The sequence below is a fragment of the Thunnus maccoyii genome, chromosome 12 (assembly GCF_910596095.1).
Source record: "Thunnus maccoyii chromosome 12, fThuMac1.1, whole genome shotgun sequence".
In the NCBI taxonomy this organism is placed as follows: Eukaryota; Metazoa; Chordata; class Actinopteri; order Scombriformes; family Scombridae; genus Thunnus; species Thunnus maccoyii.
The window spans coordinates 20,689,499-20,704,199 of record NC_056544.1 but is presented as its reverse complement, the minus strand read 5'-3'; the positions used below and the strand labels follow the sequence as shown (position 1 = coordinate 20,704,199).

The 14,701-nt window shown below is 37.2% G+C and overlaps 2 protein-coding genes across 2 annotated transcripts; both read right to left on the bottom strand.

The window, feature by feature from the left end:
• Positions 1-531: 531 nt before the first annotated feature.
• On the bottom strand, positions 532-4,082 carry LOC121909369 (peptidyl-prolyl cis-trans isomerase FKBP1A-like). The gene is made up of 4 exons (XM_042429883.1): positions 3,944-4,082; positions 3,802-3,849; positions 2,530-2,642; positions 532-1,970 (listed from the first exon to the last, which is right to left on the bottom strand). Exons 1-4 carry the CDS (start codon positions 3,978-3,980, stop codon positions 1,845-1,847), a joined length of 324 nt encoding a protein of 107 aa, XP_042285817.1. The 5' UTR covers positions 3,981-4,082; the 3' UTR covers positions 532-1,844.
• Positions 4,083-6,314: 2,232 nt separating this feature from the next.
• LOC121908977 (MAM and LDL-receptor class A domain-containing protein 1-like) lies at positions 6,315-13,689 on the bottom strand. The gene is made up of 12 exons (XM_042429315.1): positions 13,609-13,689; positions 12,893-13,080; positions 12,342-12,507; positions 11,275-11,493; positions 10,697-10,875; positions 9,916-10,153; positions 8,863-9,022; positions 8,644-8,758; positions 8,149-8,242; positions 7,411-7,507; positions 7,231-7,306; positions 6,315-7,140 (listed from the first exon to the last, which is right to left on the bottom strand). Exons 1-12 carry the CDS (start codon positions 13,667-13,669, stop codon positions 7,045-7,047), a joined length of 1,689 nt encoding a protein of 562 aa, XP_042285249.1. The 5' UTR covers positions 13,670-13,689; the 3' UTR covers positions 6,315-7,044.
• Between the last annotated feature and the right edge of the window lie 1,012 nt (positions 13,690-14,701).

Below are 14,701 nucleotides of genomic sequence, written 5' to 3'. Positions count from 1 at the left end.
ACAATGAATTAGAGAGGAACTGGCTGGACAGGTGAACTCAAACACTATTTAAAGAAACACATTTGCCCTTTTGTGGTAACCAATGGTAATTATAGGTCAAAATAGCTACTTTTCAAATAATTTTCAACTCAACTAAATTCTACTTTTGCTTAAATAGCATCTAAGATATATACTATTTGCTTTGAGTCTCAAGAAAAGCAGCAACAGAGAAGCTGTTTTACTACTAAACTGTTGCAGACGGCTGCAATCCGTTTATGACAATCGACCTAAACCTGCAGAGCACAATCCAGTTTGACAACAATATTGTTTTCATGAACACATTGCAGAAGTCTGGCGTGGTAATCCCTCCAAGGAAAGTACTGAAAGGCATCAACCTCTGCTGGCAGACATCAGAGCAGACTTTCAGCTTTGACGCATCAGTGACTTACAAATAGTTGATTGCAGATTGCAAAGATACCTAAAATTTGTGTGTGTTGCAAGTACTTCAAACATAAATCTAAATCATATTTAAGACAAAAAATGAAGCATGAATATTGTATACTCTTTTTAATGCAAGAATGTAATACCCAAATTTAACAATTTCAAATGGCTGATACCAAAGAAAGAAAACATTAAGCACTATGACATAATACAAGGACACTTCAGACAATTCATGTTACGGCAAAAAGCCTCATAAGTATAGTACAAGGAGCAAGTTTCAACATCTGTTCCTAATACTATAAATGGCAACACAAGTAGTGATGATAAATGAAATCATACGCCAATTTTTGTTTCTAAACATGTGAAGTGTTTCTTTACATTGTGTCAAAGTTTCAAGCCGTCAAACTCATGCATCTTTTGGAGGGATAGGTTTACGCTGGAAAAAAACAAATAAACTTTTCATTAAAGGTGTTTCATTTGCATTTTATATACTAATAATCTTTACTGCACTACCTTTGAGACATTGGAATATTTATGCACTAACTAGACATTTGCTGAGAAGACTGGTAGCCTCTACTACATATTTTAGAGCCACACATTCAGATTTTGTGATCATTATTGGTTTATGGCACAGAGCGAAAGCTGCTTTTTGTACAATGTACAGCACTCTAGTCTACTGTTCCCTTGTTGTTTTGCTCTTATTCCAGTATGTATTTTAAGTGCTTTCTACCACCTGAGAGATAAGTCAAATATTTAACAGACAAAAGGTAAAAATGAGGCTCAAATAAATCCTGAAAGTTTACAACCAAAGATGATATCTCAACCGTATGTCCAAACAACAGAAGGGGGACATTACACATGGATTTCTTTATAGGAATAGTTCAACATTTTGAAAAACACACTTCCTTGTTGAGAGAATGATACTGCTCTTCAGTTTGTATGGAAAATATACAGCCATCACCAGCAGCAGTCTGTTATCTTATCTAAAGCATAAAACAGGAGGGAAACCCATTAATTAGTGAACCTTAGAGGTGCTGGTAGGTGGATTTTGTTACCTTCAAGCAGAGCCAGACTAGCCGTTTCCCCATTTCTAGTCTTTATGCTAAGCTAAAATAATCCTCTCATGGATGTTTCATATTTAACAGACAGAAATGTGAATTCCTAATAATGTTGAACTACCTCCTTTACAGTTAGTGGCTCTGAGTGTCATCACAACACCAATAAGATTATTAGCATTGGGACATATCAATTCACTCAACCATGATCTCATTAGTCTCAATTTTACCAAGATATCAGAATAATTTTTACAATGATTTATTTGTGTTTATAAATGCTACTGACAGCACCTTTAATTAAACAAGTTATTTGTGTCCGGGATGAGGGTGGAATGAGAAATTTTGAGGAGCAACCTTCAGCTTAAACACTCAGCAATTCAGCAGCTCCACTTCAAAGATGAGGGTGGAATTTCCTGGGATGATGGGAGGGTATCCTTTACTGCCGTACGCATAATCCGGCGAGCAGGTCAGCTTGGCCACCTGGCCCACGCTCATCTGTGGAGGGTATGAAGGGCAAGTTACATAAAAAGGTAATAATATGGTTTTAATATTTGTATTTTTGGCATCTCTATTAAAAAGGACACTGCAGTGATTGATTATTACACTTCTGTAATGTTGGGAAACTCACACGTCTTGTATTAAAATAGAACAGTCAATATCTGTCTCTGTCAATATAAGATATCCTGACTCCAAGAAAACAGTGGATCCTACATTTTCTGTAACATAAATCAATACTGCCATTTGTGAGGTCTTCTCTGGCTGGAAAATGCTGACTTTGTTACAAATTTAAAGTCTGAACACAAGCTGGTATATTTTTTCAGACTTTGGAAATCTCCAGCAGAGACTTGCTTCTCTATTCATGAGCCCTTTCAGTCGTCTTCCACTTCTATTTTAATTGATCAGCAGTACTGTGACTGAACGCATCCTGTGTAGACACAGATAAAGGCTTCAAGCTGCTGCTCTTCTTACTTCAGAGCAGTATTCTCCATGAAGAGTAATCTGATCTTGATGTGTATTAATCAGTGGAGTGCCCCTTTAAAGTTCCTCTCCTTACCTGAGCTACACCCTCATCCCATCCACGAATGACTTGACCGGCTCCAATTTTGAATTTGAAGGGCTCTCCCCGGTCCCTGGAGGAGTCGAACTTTTTCCCATTTGTCAGTGTGCCTGTTCAATATTAAAGTTAAAGTTCAGCTTTTATTTGTTCCCAAAGGGCAATTGATTTTGCAGCATAAAGTACAACATAAAACAAACATGAAATCACATTAGCAAGATTAATACAGACTCAGCAGCACTGCATCAATGAACAAGCATAATCATCAGAGCAGCAATAACAGTAACCATGATGACTATCCTGTCATCCCCCTACATAAAATATGACCACCACAGCATTAAAAAAACAACAACAAAAACACAAAAAATCTCTATCAGTAGTGTATGACTTATTTTTAGTATGTTAGAAACACTTTTCAATGCAACTGAGTGATAAAAACATTGACAATTGCACAAAATAGGACAGAATTTCACATTTTAAAAGGAAATTTGCTCATGTGCTTTCTTACCGAGAGGTAAGATGGCAAGATCCATCATGCCGCTGTCATGCCTTTACATTAAATATGAAGCTATAGCCCGCAGCAGCTGGCAAACCTTATCATAAAAACATGCTGGTAGCCTGATTCGGGCTGGTGGATTAATGTTTTAACACTTAGATTTCATTAAACAAATATATAACGTGTAAGAAAAGTGTATGAGTTAGAGAAGTGCTGAAAAGCTGATTTTTTTTTTTTTTTTGCTCTGGACAGAGCCAGGCTAACGTTAGCCGTCCCCCACGTTTCCTGTCTAAGTGCTAAACTAAGCTAAGCTAAGCTAGGCTAGGCTAGGCTAGGCTAGGCTAACCGTGTCCCAGCCGTAGCTTCATATTTTACGCACATACATGAGAAAAATACAGATATTCTCATCAAACTCTCGACATAAAAGCGAACGAGCCTTTTCTCCTCCCAAATGACTAATTATTAACTTAAGAAAAGGAAATACAATAGCATAACGTTAACATTTAGCGAGACAAAGTGTAACGCCAAGTAGCTTCATTCAAAGCTAATAAATGTGTAAAGTGGCGAATTGCGCACATTTAAAAAAAAAATCGACCAAATGTTTCCATTTATGTAAAGGAAATAATCTTCTATTTTAAGTGAGAGTGTGTGTGAAAACACACACACACACACACACACACACACACACACACACACACACACACACACACACACACACACACACACACACACACACACACACACACACACACACACACACACACACTGAGTCTTACCGACGTAATGCACGCTAACAGTCTGCCCTTTCTGCGGAAAAGTCTTTCCTGTAAGAAGGAAAATGAGCGTTAAAACTGGTGTCTTTCTTACAGGGAATATATATTTACATTTATAAAGTAATTAGAATAAAAAAATCCTTACCGTCTCCGGGTTTTAGGGTCTCAACGTCCACTCCCATTGTTCCTGACTGAGTCTTCCCTCTTTCACACTTCCTAAGAACAGCCTGTCTCTATGCGTGCGTGCGTGCGCGTGCATGTGTGTGGGGATGCACGTCACGTGGTTGGGAGGTTCTCGTGTCTTTTGTTCTGGCTGTTTCTTTTTAGGCGTGTGTGTGTTTGCGTGTATGTGCTTGTGTGAAAGAGGAAAAATGTGACTGAGGACAGAATCAGTGAGAGGGAGGGTTGCAGTTGTAGCTTATTGCAACGAGAATAAATAGGATCATACGTAAAGACTTCCCCCCAGACATGAATTAAGATATATTTAAAAAAATATATACTCTGCTCGGAACATGTGTATCTAATTTTTTTTTCCCCCAAAAAAGTTACCTTTTGACTCAGACACTGTGCAATAACCCTGTAACACTATAATACCCACAGTACCTACAAATTATACATATTAATTTAGACTTTAAGCAAAAGTAATAATACCTCAATTTGAAAATACTCTGTTACAAGTAAATGTCCTGCATTAAAATACTACTTAAGTAGAAGTACAGATGTGTTTTGCTTATTGTGCTTATTGTTCTGTGAGTTGGATGTTTGAGCCTCACTGTGCAGATTAATGTATATGCAGAGTTTGACACTAGAAGGCTGTTTTCACATTGATCTGCTATGAGCAAGATTTGTGACATTACAACAAGTTTGGAGCCAATCATAGCCCAGTATGCAACTTACACAAGTGTGATGTGGAAACTTGATGCCTCTACTCTGCTTGGAACAATAATGTGTGTCTTATATGGTCCCCCCCCCCCCCCCACCCCCCGCCCCCGTATCCTGTTTACAGTTCACAGAAATGGTTTCACCGGTACATATTCACTCCGTGTGTATATTTCTGAAGATTATTGTGCATACTTTCTGTAAGTACACTGAAGCAAAACCGGAGCCAAATTCCTTGTATGTGTAAACATACTTGGCCAATAATGATTCTTATTCTGATGTGCACTGGAGACTTCAGGTCTCCACATCACACTTGTGTAAGTGTAATATTGGACAAGAATTGGCTTCCAAACTAGTTGTGATGTCACAAATCATGCTCATGAGCCTACCAATTAAACTCAGATTTTCAATGAGCACAGACAAACGTTCCACTTTCAACAGACGAATGTGAAAAAAACCTTTTAGTGCCAAACTTCACAGTGAAGCTCAAACATTCAATTGTAAAAACAGGAAGAAAAAAACATTTTTTTGAGTGTCCTCTCCAGACATGTTTTAATACATATAAAAATAATCTACAGTGAATAATAATTTGGTGTCTAATATGGTTTTTCCACAGAAAACATTCAATCCCCCAGTTACAAATCCTTAAAATGACATCCATTCTTTCAGAATCTATAAATATGCAAATATATTTTATTTCAAAAGTTTAACCGATACACTCAAGATGTCTCGTACTTCACTGAAAAATCAATTTCCACATCACACTTGTGTAAATTTCCTATTGGACCAGAATTAGCTTCTAAACTAGTTGTGATGTCACAAATCATGCTCGTAGTCTAAAAATCAGATTTTCAGTGAGCTCTGAGAAACTTTCCTCTTTCAGAAGATGAAAGTGAAAACATACATCAGCACAGTGCATTTCACAGTGAAGCTCAAGCATCAAACTGAAGAAACAATAAGCAAAACACATTTTTGACTCAAGGGGGGAAAGTAGCAATACCTCAGTTTGAAAATACTCTGTTACTAGTAACAGTATGCCACTAACACAAGTGTGATGTGGAAACTTGACACTTCCAGTACACTGATAATGGACTTTTCAATGAAGGAGACATCTTCTAAATGAAAAATATTTGCATATTCATAGTGATTTCTCAATGAGGGAGTAGGAGTAGGATGTGGTTTTAAGAATGTTTACTTTTTTGTGGGAAAAACATATCAGAAACAAATTATTATCTTCTATCTATGTCTTAAAACATGTCTGAAGAGGATCTTTCAAGTATAAAAAGTAAAAGTACTCCTGCTGAAAAATGCCCCTGTGTCTGATAGTGTATGTAAGTTTATATATTACATTATTAGATTATGATGCATCCATGCATAAGTGGCATTTTATTGTTGTAGTTGTTTGAGGTGGAGTAAGTAACAACTATATACTGTTACTTTAGTCCTGTGATTCTCAATCTTGGGGTCAGACCTCTTCTAAATTAAGGGTCACAATAAATCTGGGTGGTTTTAAGATAATTAATGGCATACAAAAGCAGAATTAAAGAACTAAACTCCACCATACATTTTTGGACTTTTCTTTTTTATTATTATTATTGGAGCTCTAACAGTTATTTAAATAAACCATGTTTATTTTAAAGGGCATCTGAACTCACACTGCTTTTTTGTTAAGGGTCTCAAGCCAAAAAGGTTGGGAACTACTGGCTTAATCTTTAAGAGCGAACTGTATTTTTCTGAGTTTACTCTTGACCTGGTGAAAAGATTATATTTATTTATTTATTATTCATATGATTTATATCAAAATATTGAGATTCTGATACAAATAATCCATACATATGAGGAGAAAAAGTAGGAAACCTGCTCATGCATTTTACTCTCTTACCATGAAACAATAATTTTTGTTTGTCAACTGTTCATACGCTACTAAAATGAATCTAACAGGAGAACTGGTTCTGCTGGTTCAACACAGCAAAAGGATCTAAATTATATCAACAACATCAAACTAGTTATTACAAGACTTAAATACTTAAATTCACTTAAATTCCATTTTATAAAACTGAGATTCTTTTTCAAAGCACAACATGTCCCAATACTCAGTCAAAGGCTTTGACTGTATGGTAGTAATTGCATATAAATAATAGGTATATTAATGTAGTTAAAATACAGTAGTCATTAAAAAAAAAGATACTGTCAATAAACTGCCATTACATTCTTTGATCTGTTACCACAGAAAAATGCTACATTAACATCATTACTAAATTTTAAAATAATAAAAATCAAATATCTAAAATATATCACTGAAATAATTTACAATAATTTAGTTATGGCTTATTTGTTGTATTGTATTTACTAGAGGGAATGTCTGGATTAGGCGTTAGATGTAGCCAGTGTGTCGTCAATCTGGGATTGACCATAAAGATTATTGTAGAAGGAAAAGTCAGATTCACTTCCATGTTGTGTGCCCTGCATGGGAGGAAATAAATATATTTTTTTATCATCTGAGCTCTATGAAACCAGGACAAGATGTTTTGTTATCCGCTTCTGCTTACTTACCTCTATTTTGCAGTCATAGAGGTCAAACACAGCGCGCTGGTCCATCACATTGTCATGCATAACTGTTGGCTGGTTCCTATAAAACACAATCAGGTATGTAGATAAACAACATGACTGAGCGTTCTTAAGTGTTATTATGTGCATCATGTAAATTGTTTAAGTATTTAAATCACTGTGTACGTTAAACAGCGTTTCCTGTACAGCACAAAGACGCAAGCGGCGATGACGACCACAGCCAGCACAGTGACACCAACTGCGAGGCCTGTAAGCGACGAATCTGCAGACACAGAAAGACATGATGGATATAATAAACAGGCGATTTGAAAGTAACATCAGACATTAACTGGACCCACAAATAAAATCAGGTAAGTCAAAACAAAACAAAGCCAAATCACATACAATCAGGACAAATGAAGTATGTTTTAAGAAGAATTTTAAACAATGATACTCATTATTTCCACAATATGTGAAATCAATATTTTCTTAAAATGCATATCTTTGCTTACTGCATTTCCCACTTCTTCTGAAGCTTTCAAATCCCTTACTTTCAAGTATTTGTATTAGAAATTGACCGACTAGGTTGATGCTTCAATTTTGAGCAGGTCATGACAGAAAAAAATCAAAAATGCTTCTACAAAACGTCGATAAAAACTGGCAAGCTGAGTAGTAGAGTAAATGGTGAGGCCATTTTTTATGCAAGTAGTTGTCTGCACTAATTCAGAGGAGATGAGTAAGGGTTAATGATTTCTGAATAATTTGTATTTTGGGTAATTTGTCAGTTAATCAATAAGAATTATAGAGCGACACACACAACTCTAGTTTTATAGTCATCAATAAAATATCTCACAATGACAAATAACTGTGCAGGTACATATGATAGATACTCAGTGGAAATAGATAAGGGGGGTGTTTGGTTACCATTACTGGAGTAGCAGGTGCCAGGGACGATGGAGATGTCATCAAGAGCAACGGTGCCACCTGTATTCATCCCCCTCTGATACACAAACAAAAACTGGCAAAAAAGAGAGTTGTGGCAATCAAAAAAAAATCAGGAGACACATCAGCAAACACTTCAAACAATTCAGGCCTTCATATGACTGACACTTGCTCTGAACGGACTCTATGCAGCTGTTGTATTGAAGTTGATTTTTATTAAAAAGGTCCAGGATGTTAAAGCTAATCAGATACTCAAAACATATCAATCAGTATCCTAGTTTTCAGCTAGAGTTTGATTCTTAGAAACTGGCCCTACATGCTATTTTAAGTGTAATTGTTGTAACTGACTTTCTATCATACAAGCAAATACTAAAACACTGCCACTGTAAAATCTTGACTGTAGGCTCTTTAATGAGTTTTTCATCCTAACACTATCTGCATTCATTCTGCTGAAGCCCATTAAAAGCTCATTATTACCCAGAATGCTTCTTCATGTTTAATGTCCATACTGGCCTCCTGCCACTTGTTTCCCTTGTTTCCTGTCTCAGTCCACTGCAGAATCCCTTCTTCGCTGCCACCAGTGTGTTTTTCTCTATAAGACAAGACATCACCGATTCAAATTAATGTCTTGCAAATGTTAATTAATGTTCAGTAAAATTATGTTTAATGTTGCTACTCATCAGACATGATGGTTACCTGTCATTTATAAAGACTGTGAGAGTCCCATCTTGATTGCCAAACATGTGGTACCAGAATCTAAGACAGTGCCCACTAGTGGACGGCTCGAACATATCACTGATCAGGAAGGTCTTGTCTCCCCTATGACCCACTGAGCTGTCCACGTACAGATAATAACCTGGAGGAAATGTGGTAAGATGGAAAATGTGTACAGCTTGTATGTAGCAATCATGATTCAGCTTTCTTGTCATTATACTACTTAATAGAGGATTACAGTTAAATGCTGGTGTAGGCCACTCCATGCTACACACACAGAAAATGTATGAAATATAATATAGTATAGTATAAACATATACACACTCAAAATATTAAAATGTTGTATATTTCTGACCTGCTCTAGTCACTGTTTCTAGGACAGGATCAAGATCCAGTGAAGGTACTTTTTGTTACTCTGATCTTGGAAAAACTGGCTGATGACCTGAGATCTGTCATCTGTCTGTGTCCACTCTCACATGCAAACTGAAAACTTGTGTTTTTTCTCAGGTTTATGAATAGTTACTTAGATTAGTTGGGTGTGTGTATGCGGTTTATGTCTGAGGGGTGAATGTGGGCTTCAGTGTCTTTACACTCATTGTTTTGGTTTTACAGCCCACAGCTTTACTGTTTTGGTTCACCCTCATCGCTCTTATCAGCAGTTTCCAGACTCAGCAGACGGTTATTTATTCAGCAAAAAAGCTCTAAAAACCAATTGTACTGCCCTGCACTAAACAACAGACAAAAGCACCAGATATTTCCCAAAGCATTCACCTGGTATACATACAGACACGACTCCAAATGAATGCTAATGTTAGTCTGTATCTGCTGGGTGTGTAAATAAATAATTGTTCTCTTACAAGCTCACCATATCAACTTAAAAGGTCATGTCAGTGTTGTGTTTACAGCTTGTTTCTGATACCCCCAAGTTGCCAAAAAATCCATTAATGCTTGCCAAGCCATAAAGGTGTTATTTTTAGCTTAGAGCAGAATGGATATGAGTGTGATCGAATCAGAGTTATAAAAAATACAACCAACCGCGTGTTGAGTTTGTGGTGTGATCCACACTGGGTCCGGTGTTGGGATTCAGGGAGGCCCCTTTGCTATGGAGCCAGTCTCCCTGGTCTACTCCTCCACCCAGGTTGCTCCAGCTACACATGTTAATTTCAAAGTCACAATATCCACGAGGAGGACACTGGGCGTCTGTCAGCTGTACATCATCAAAAGCCATGTCTCCCTCCTGGGTGGGGCCAGCCTTCACACCTTCTACCACAATCTGAAACACAAAGCAAGTCATGATGGAAACTGCTTACTGTAAATCCTAATACTTACTTAAAAATCAGTGGAATACTTAAAGTGAGTTTTAGATGTAATCTTAGTCTCTTTTAATCACATCCAAATCTCATGAAAGAGTTGGGCTGCCAAAATAACCCCAAAAAAGAAAGAAAAAGATATGAGTCTACTTTTTATCAAGGAAATTCTACAGGAAGGTCTGTGAAATAGTCTTATTAACCAGAATTCAGGAAAGCTTGTAGCAAAAGTTTCAAAGCTGGATATCTCAAAATGTAAGCAGATCAGACCAAAACTATCTAGAGAGGTAAGTGAGATTATGTTTTTTGTAATTTGGGTGATCTGACTCTCCAAAAACAATGTACATTATTAGTCCTAACTGACTTGTTTGGCTGTGAAACTCCTAAAACTCATAATGAGAGTAATCTTACATAATATCTTGAACTATATCCAAGTGTATGTATTTCCCCCCAAACATTACACCACCACTGTGGTATCAGCCTGTTCTGAGCAGATCTTTGTGACTCACCCTGTAAGGCTGATCCTGAGGCAGAAGTGAAGCCTGCGCAAACCACCACAGCCGGCCCTGGTCTCCTGTCTGGGAGAAAATCTGAGATTGCTTCCCTTCCCCATTCTGCTGGTAGATATTCAGTGTTCCCATGCCTTTTCCATACATGTGGTACCACAGCTGCACACAAGCTCCTTTGCCTGAAGGGCCATAGGAAGGAAAACCATATTAAATGTAATTTCCATCCCTGAAATATCATAGTGAATATCCAGAGTGTATTGCAACACAGCCACTCTGTGAACTTTAGATTGTTTAGATATCCAGATATGTGTGTTTGCTTGTAGAGAAAAGTCGAGTCAGTCAGCAGATATGTGCCTTAAATTAAATCAACCAACTGGACACTTTTTAGGCAGCGAAATGAGATTCTAGACATTTGCGAGACACTGGAACTGATGGGTCTAATCCGCATAATCACACTGTATACAAATGGGTCAGATCAGGTGTCTTCTCAATTAAAACATTCAACCAAACAGTTACTAAACTGTTGAGTCTGTCTGAATGTGATGTAAGTGGGGGACGTACTAGTAACTCTCTCTTACCTGCAGGGTACAGTGGTGAAAACATCACAGCTGTCTGGCCGGCATGGTCAGCAGCAGAGGAGGGCAGGTAGTAGTAATGGCCTGTGGGTGTGTTGGTGGTGTGGTCGCTGTCCGGTCCTGTGTTGGGGTTGAGCGTGGAGCCCGACTGTCTGACCCAGTCAGCATCATCAGAGGTCTGCTGCTGCCAGTTACAGCTCCCCTGCTCAAAATCACACAGATCTACAAAATATTGAGGAATGCCTTATGAAAAGTATATATTGTGTGAAGAATTTCAATGTACCTCTAACATGTTTATGTAACCAACGAATATAAGTGTCAGTTAAACAAAGACCTGACAGTATTTTGCCTACTGTGCTTCAGAAATCCCCTCTCTTGCATTTGTGACATTGTTTTCTTTGAGGACCGTGAAAGCCCTTGACAAAAATCTTTAATTAATTGTGATTTAAAAGGATCTTTGACTGATGGTTTATAATCCTGTTTACTGTAAACTGTCACCAAAAGCAGCTTGGTTACTGAATTACACTGCTTTCTCAATGTTTTGCATATAATGTATAGAGTTTGTATATTAATATATCTCTTTTCGCCTCTGCTTGATTTCACTCTGCTTTAAAAAATGTTCATGATTTTCTTTTAGTTTAGTAATTTATTTTAGTTCTGGATTTTAAAGAAATTATGACATACAGCTAGTTTTTTCAATCGGCTGATGTTATTTGATACTCTTTTATTGCCATCAAATCCCATTTAAAAGCCAAATTCAGCAAGTAGGAAAGGATGATGCAGTTGAGAGAATGATTCGGTGTGGACAGACATAAGTTATTGAAAATGTAAGTTCTTCCATTTTCCTTTTTCAAGTTACTAAAAAATGATTACTGATAATCCTAAATAATTCACCTGATAGATCCACATTGTACGTTTGAGATGGCAATACAAGACATTTATGCCAATGTAATAAGGAATACCTGTTTATAATCACTTAAAATAATCAACTAAGAATTCTGAAAATACAAACAGACCAAGTCAATTAAACTACTCCATATTACATGCACAAACATCTTCAGTCTTATTACCAGAGGCAGGACATGGACCACTGATGAGGGAGATGTCATCGATGGCTATGTCCCCTGCCTCTCCTCCCACTGTGGCCTCCAAAATCACTTGATGGACTTTCTGCAAGGTCATGTGGCTCTGCATTAGCAGCCACTGATCCCCCTGATGTCCTGATTTTTGCCACATCTACAGAAAAGACAAGAGCCTGATTCATACTTCACAATGAGGATGTGAGGAGATTTTTTGCAACACCATGGTATATACTGAAACTGTGCAACTTGCACTCATTATACCATACATCAATAATGTTTTGCAATCAGCATTTCACAACCATAAGAAAAGTATAATAAGAGAGAGAGCCGACTGGCAACAGTCCCATATATTACTCAATCAACCTCACAGCCATTTTTCTAACACTGTAGTACAGGGAAGTACAGTGTGTGCAGACAAAAAACACAACCATAAATGAAAAACTGAGGCTTTCTCTGACATTTTCATGCACTAGCTTTGATAAAAAACAAACATATCATCAAGAAAACCAGAAAAGCTTTTAATTTCATGCATGTTTTACCAGTGTTTTGGTCAAGGGATCAGCTGTTTGTAGAAACATCCTCAAAGATCCCACAGTAGCTCCAAACATGTGGTACCAGAATCTGAAACAGTATCCTTTTTCACCAGCAGGTGGCAGCAACGAAGACTTCAGCTGGGCCATATTCCCTGTTACACTTGCCGGGGAACTCTTAATGTAAAGGTATTTCCCTGTGAAACCACATACAACAATGGTTTCCAACCTTTTCAGCTTGTGAGCATTAAATACAAAGAACTGTCTATTTGCAACTCCTTGTCACTGGTTGCATTTGTATATAAGTCTGAGGAGTTTAAGCAAAGAATGATTTTTCACTTTTTTAGAGGCCTGAGGAGGTAAAACTCTCTGGTATTTCGCAAAAAGAAAAAGAAAGAAAGATTAGACAAATCAGACAAAATCTGCATTGAAGAATCTTGTTTCTGACTCTGTAATCACTTTTTGACCCCTTGGATTCAACTTGTGTACACTTGGGGTGCCCCTGTCCCCAGATGGGGAAACCACTGCTATAGTAAATTGTTAATGTTTAATTTTTGCTGTTTGTGATAAATTCCACTTTGTTGCATTATCCATTTAAAATAAAATCCTCAAAACAAGCTTGATGTACTTTTGTTTGTGAATGTAATTCAACACTTGCTAGTTATACAGTATGTATAATGTTCTAGTAGATTGCTTGTCTAAAGATGGTCTAGCATAGTAATGACCTTTGCCGGTAGTGTGGTCTCCGGCAGGCCCGGTATTGGGTGTGTCAGTGGGACCCGACATGCTGAGCCAGTCCAACTGATCCTCAGCTCCCTGCACCCAAACACACAGACCATCTTCAAAAGAACAGTCGTAGGCAGACAGGGCTGAGGAGGGAAAAATAATTGCAAATTTAGCACTTTAGCAACACATGCTGCGTTCACCACACCCATGTGACTTCTACTCACTCCTCACAAGAACTTGTACTCACAAGTTGATCAAACCTTATTTACCTGGAGGTCGGAATGATTTTTCACAGTTTTGAAAAGAGATATCATCCACAGCAATGATGTGACCTCTAGAGGTGGAGCCCCCCTGAGTTATTTTACTCATGCCACTGAACCAAATCTGAGAAAAAAATATTTTCACATTAATGATTTATAAGGATTAGAGTCCCAAAAAACAAAGGAAACATTGCATTGCACTGCACGTCCTGCACTTTAAACATCCTTTAAATGGACATATATTTGAAAATTAACAAATATCATGTTCACACACCATCCTCACCCTCATGCACACCCTACTGACATTGACATATACACATCCCATGTTTTATGTATTTGCTTCACTTATTGTTGATTAATAAATTGTTTACCTTAGAAGACAAGTTGTAACAGTAATATATTAAAATACTGCAGATTTGTAAATAGTTCCATACATATTTAGCAATATAGTACATGTGCATATAATAATAGGATTGTGGATGATATATATATTTTCTGTCACATTCAGGTGAATTGCATATGGTAGATACATTATATGGAAAATATAATGTATATACATTACACTAGGCTGCATTACTTAATTTGCAATAAAGTGAACACATTATATATGTTCCAAAATTCAGTGTATATTTATGTATTAGAACTCCATACATTATGAATATACAGATGGGTGACATAGTAAAGGAAAAAGCCACAGTGACCCCTGGAAGCATCTGCATTACTAATTTTTCTCCACTCATTTATTCAGGTATTTTCTTTAATTTGTCACCCATTTGTATGTATATTTGTGGAATTAAAATGTATTTGTTCAACTGTTAAGTGGAGACATGAG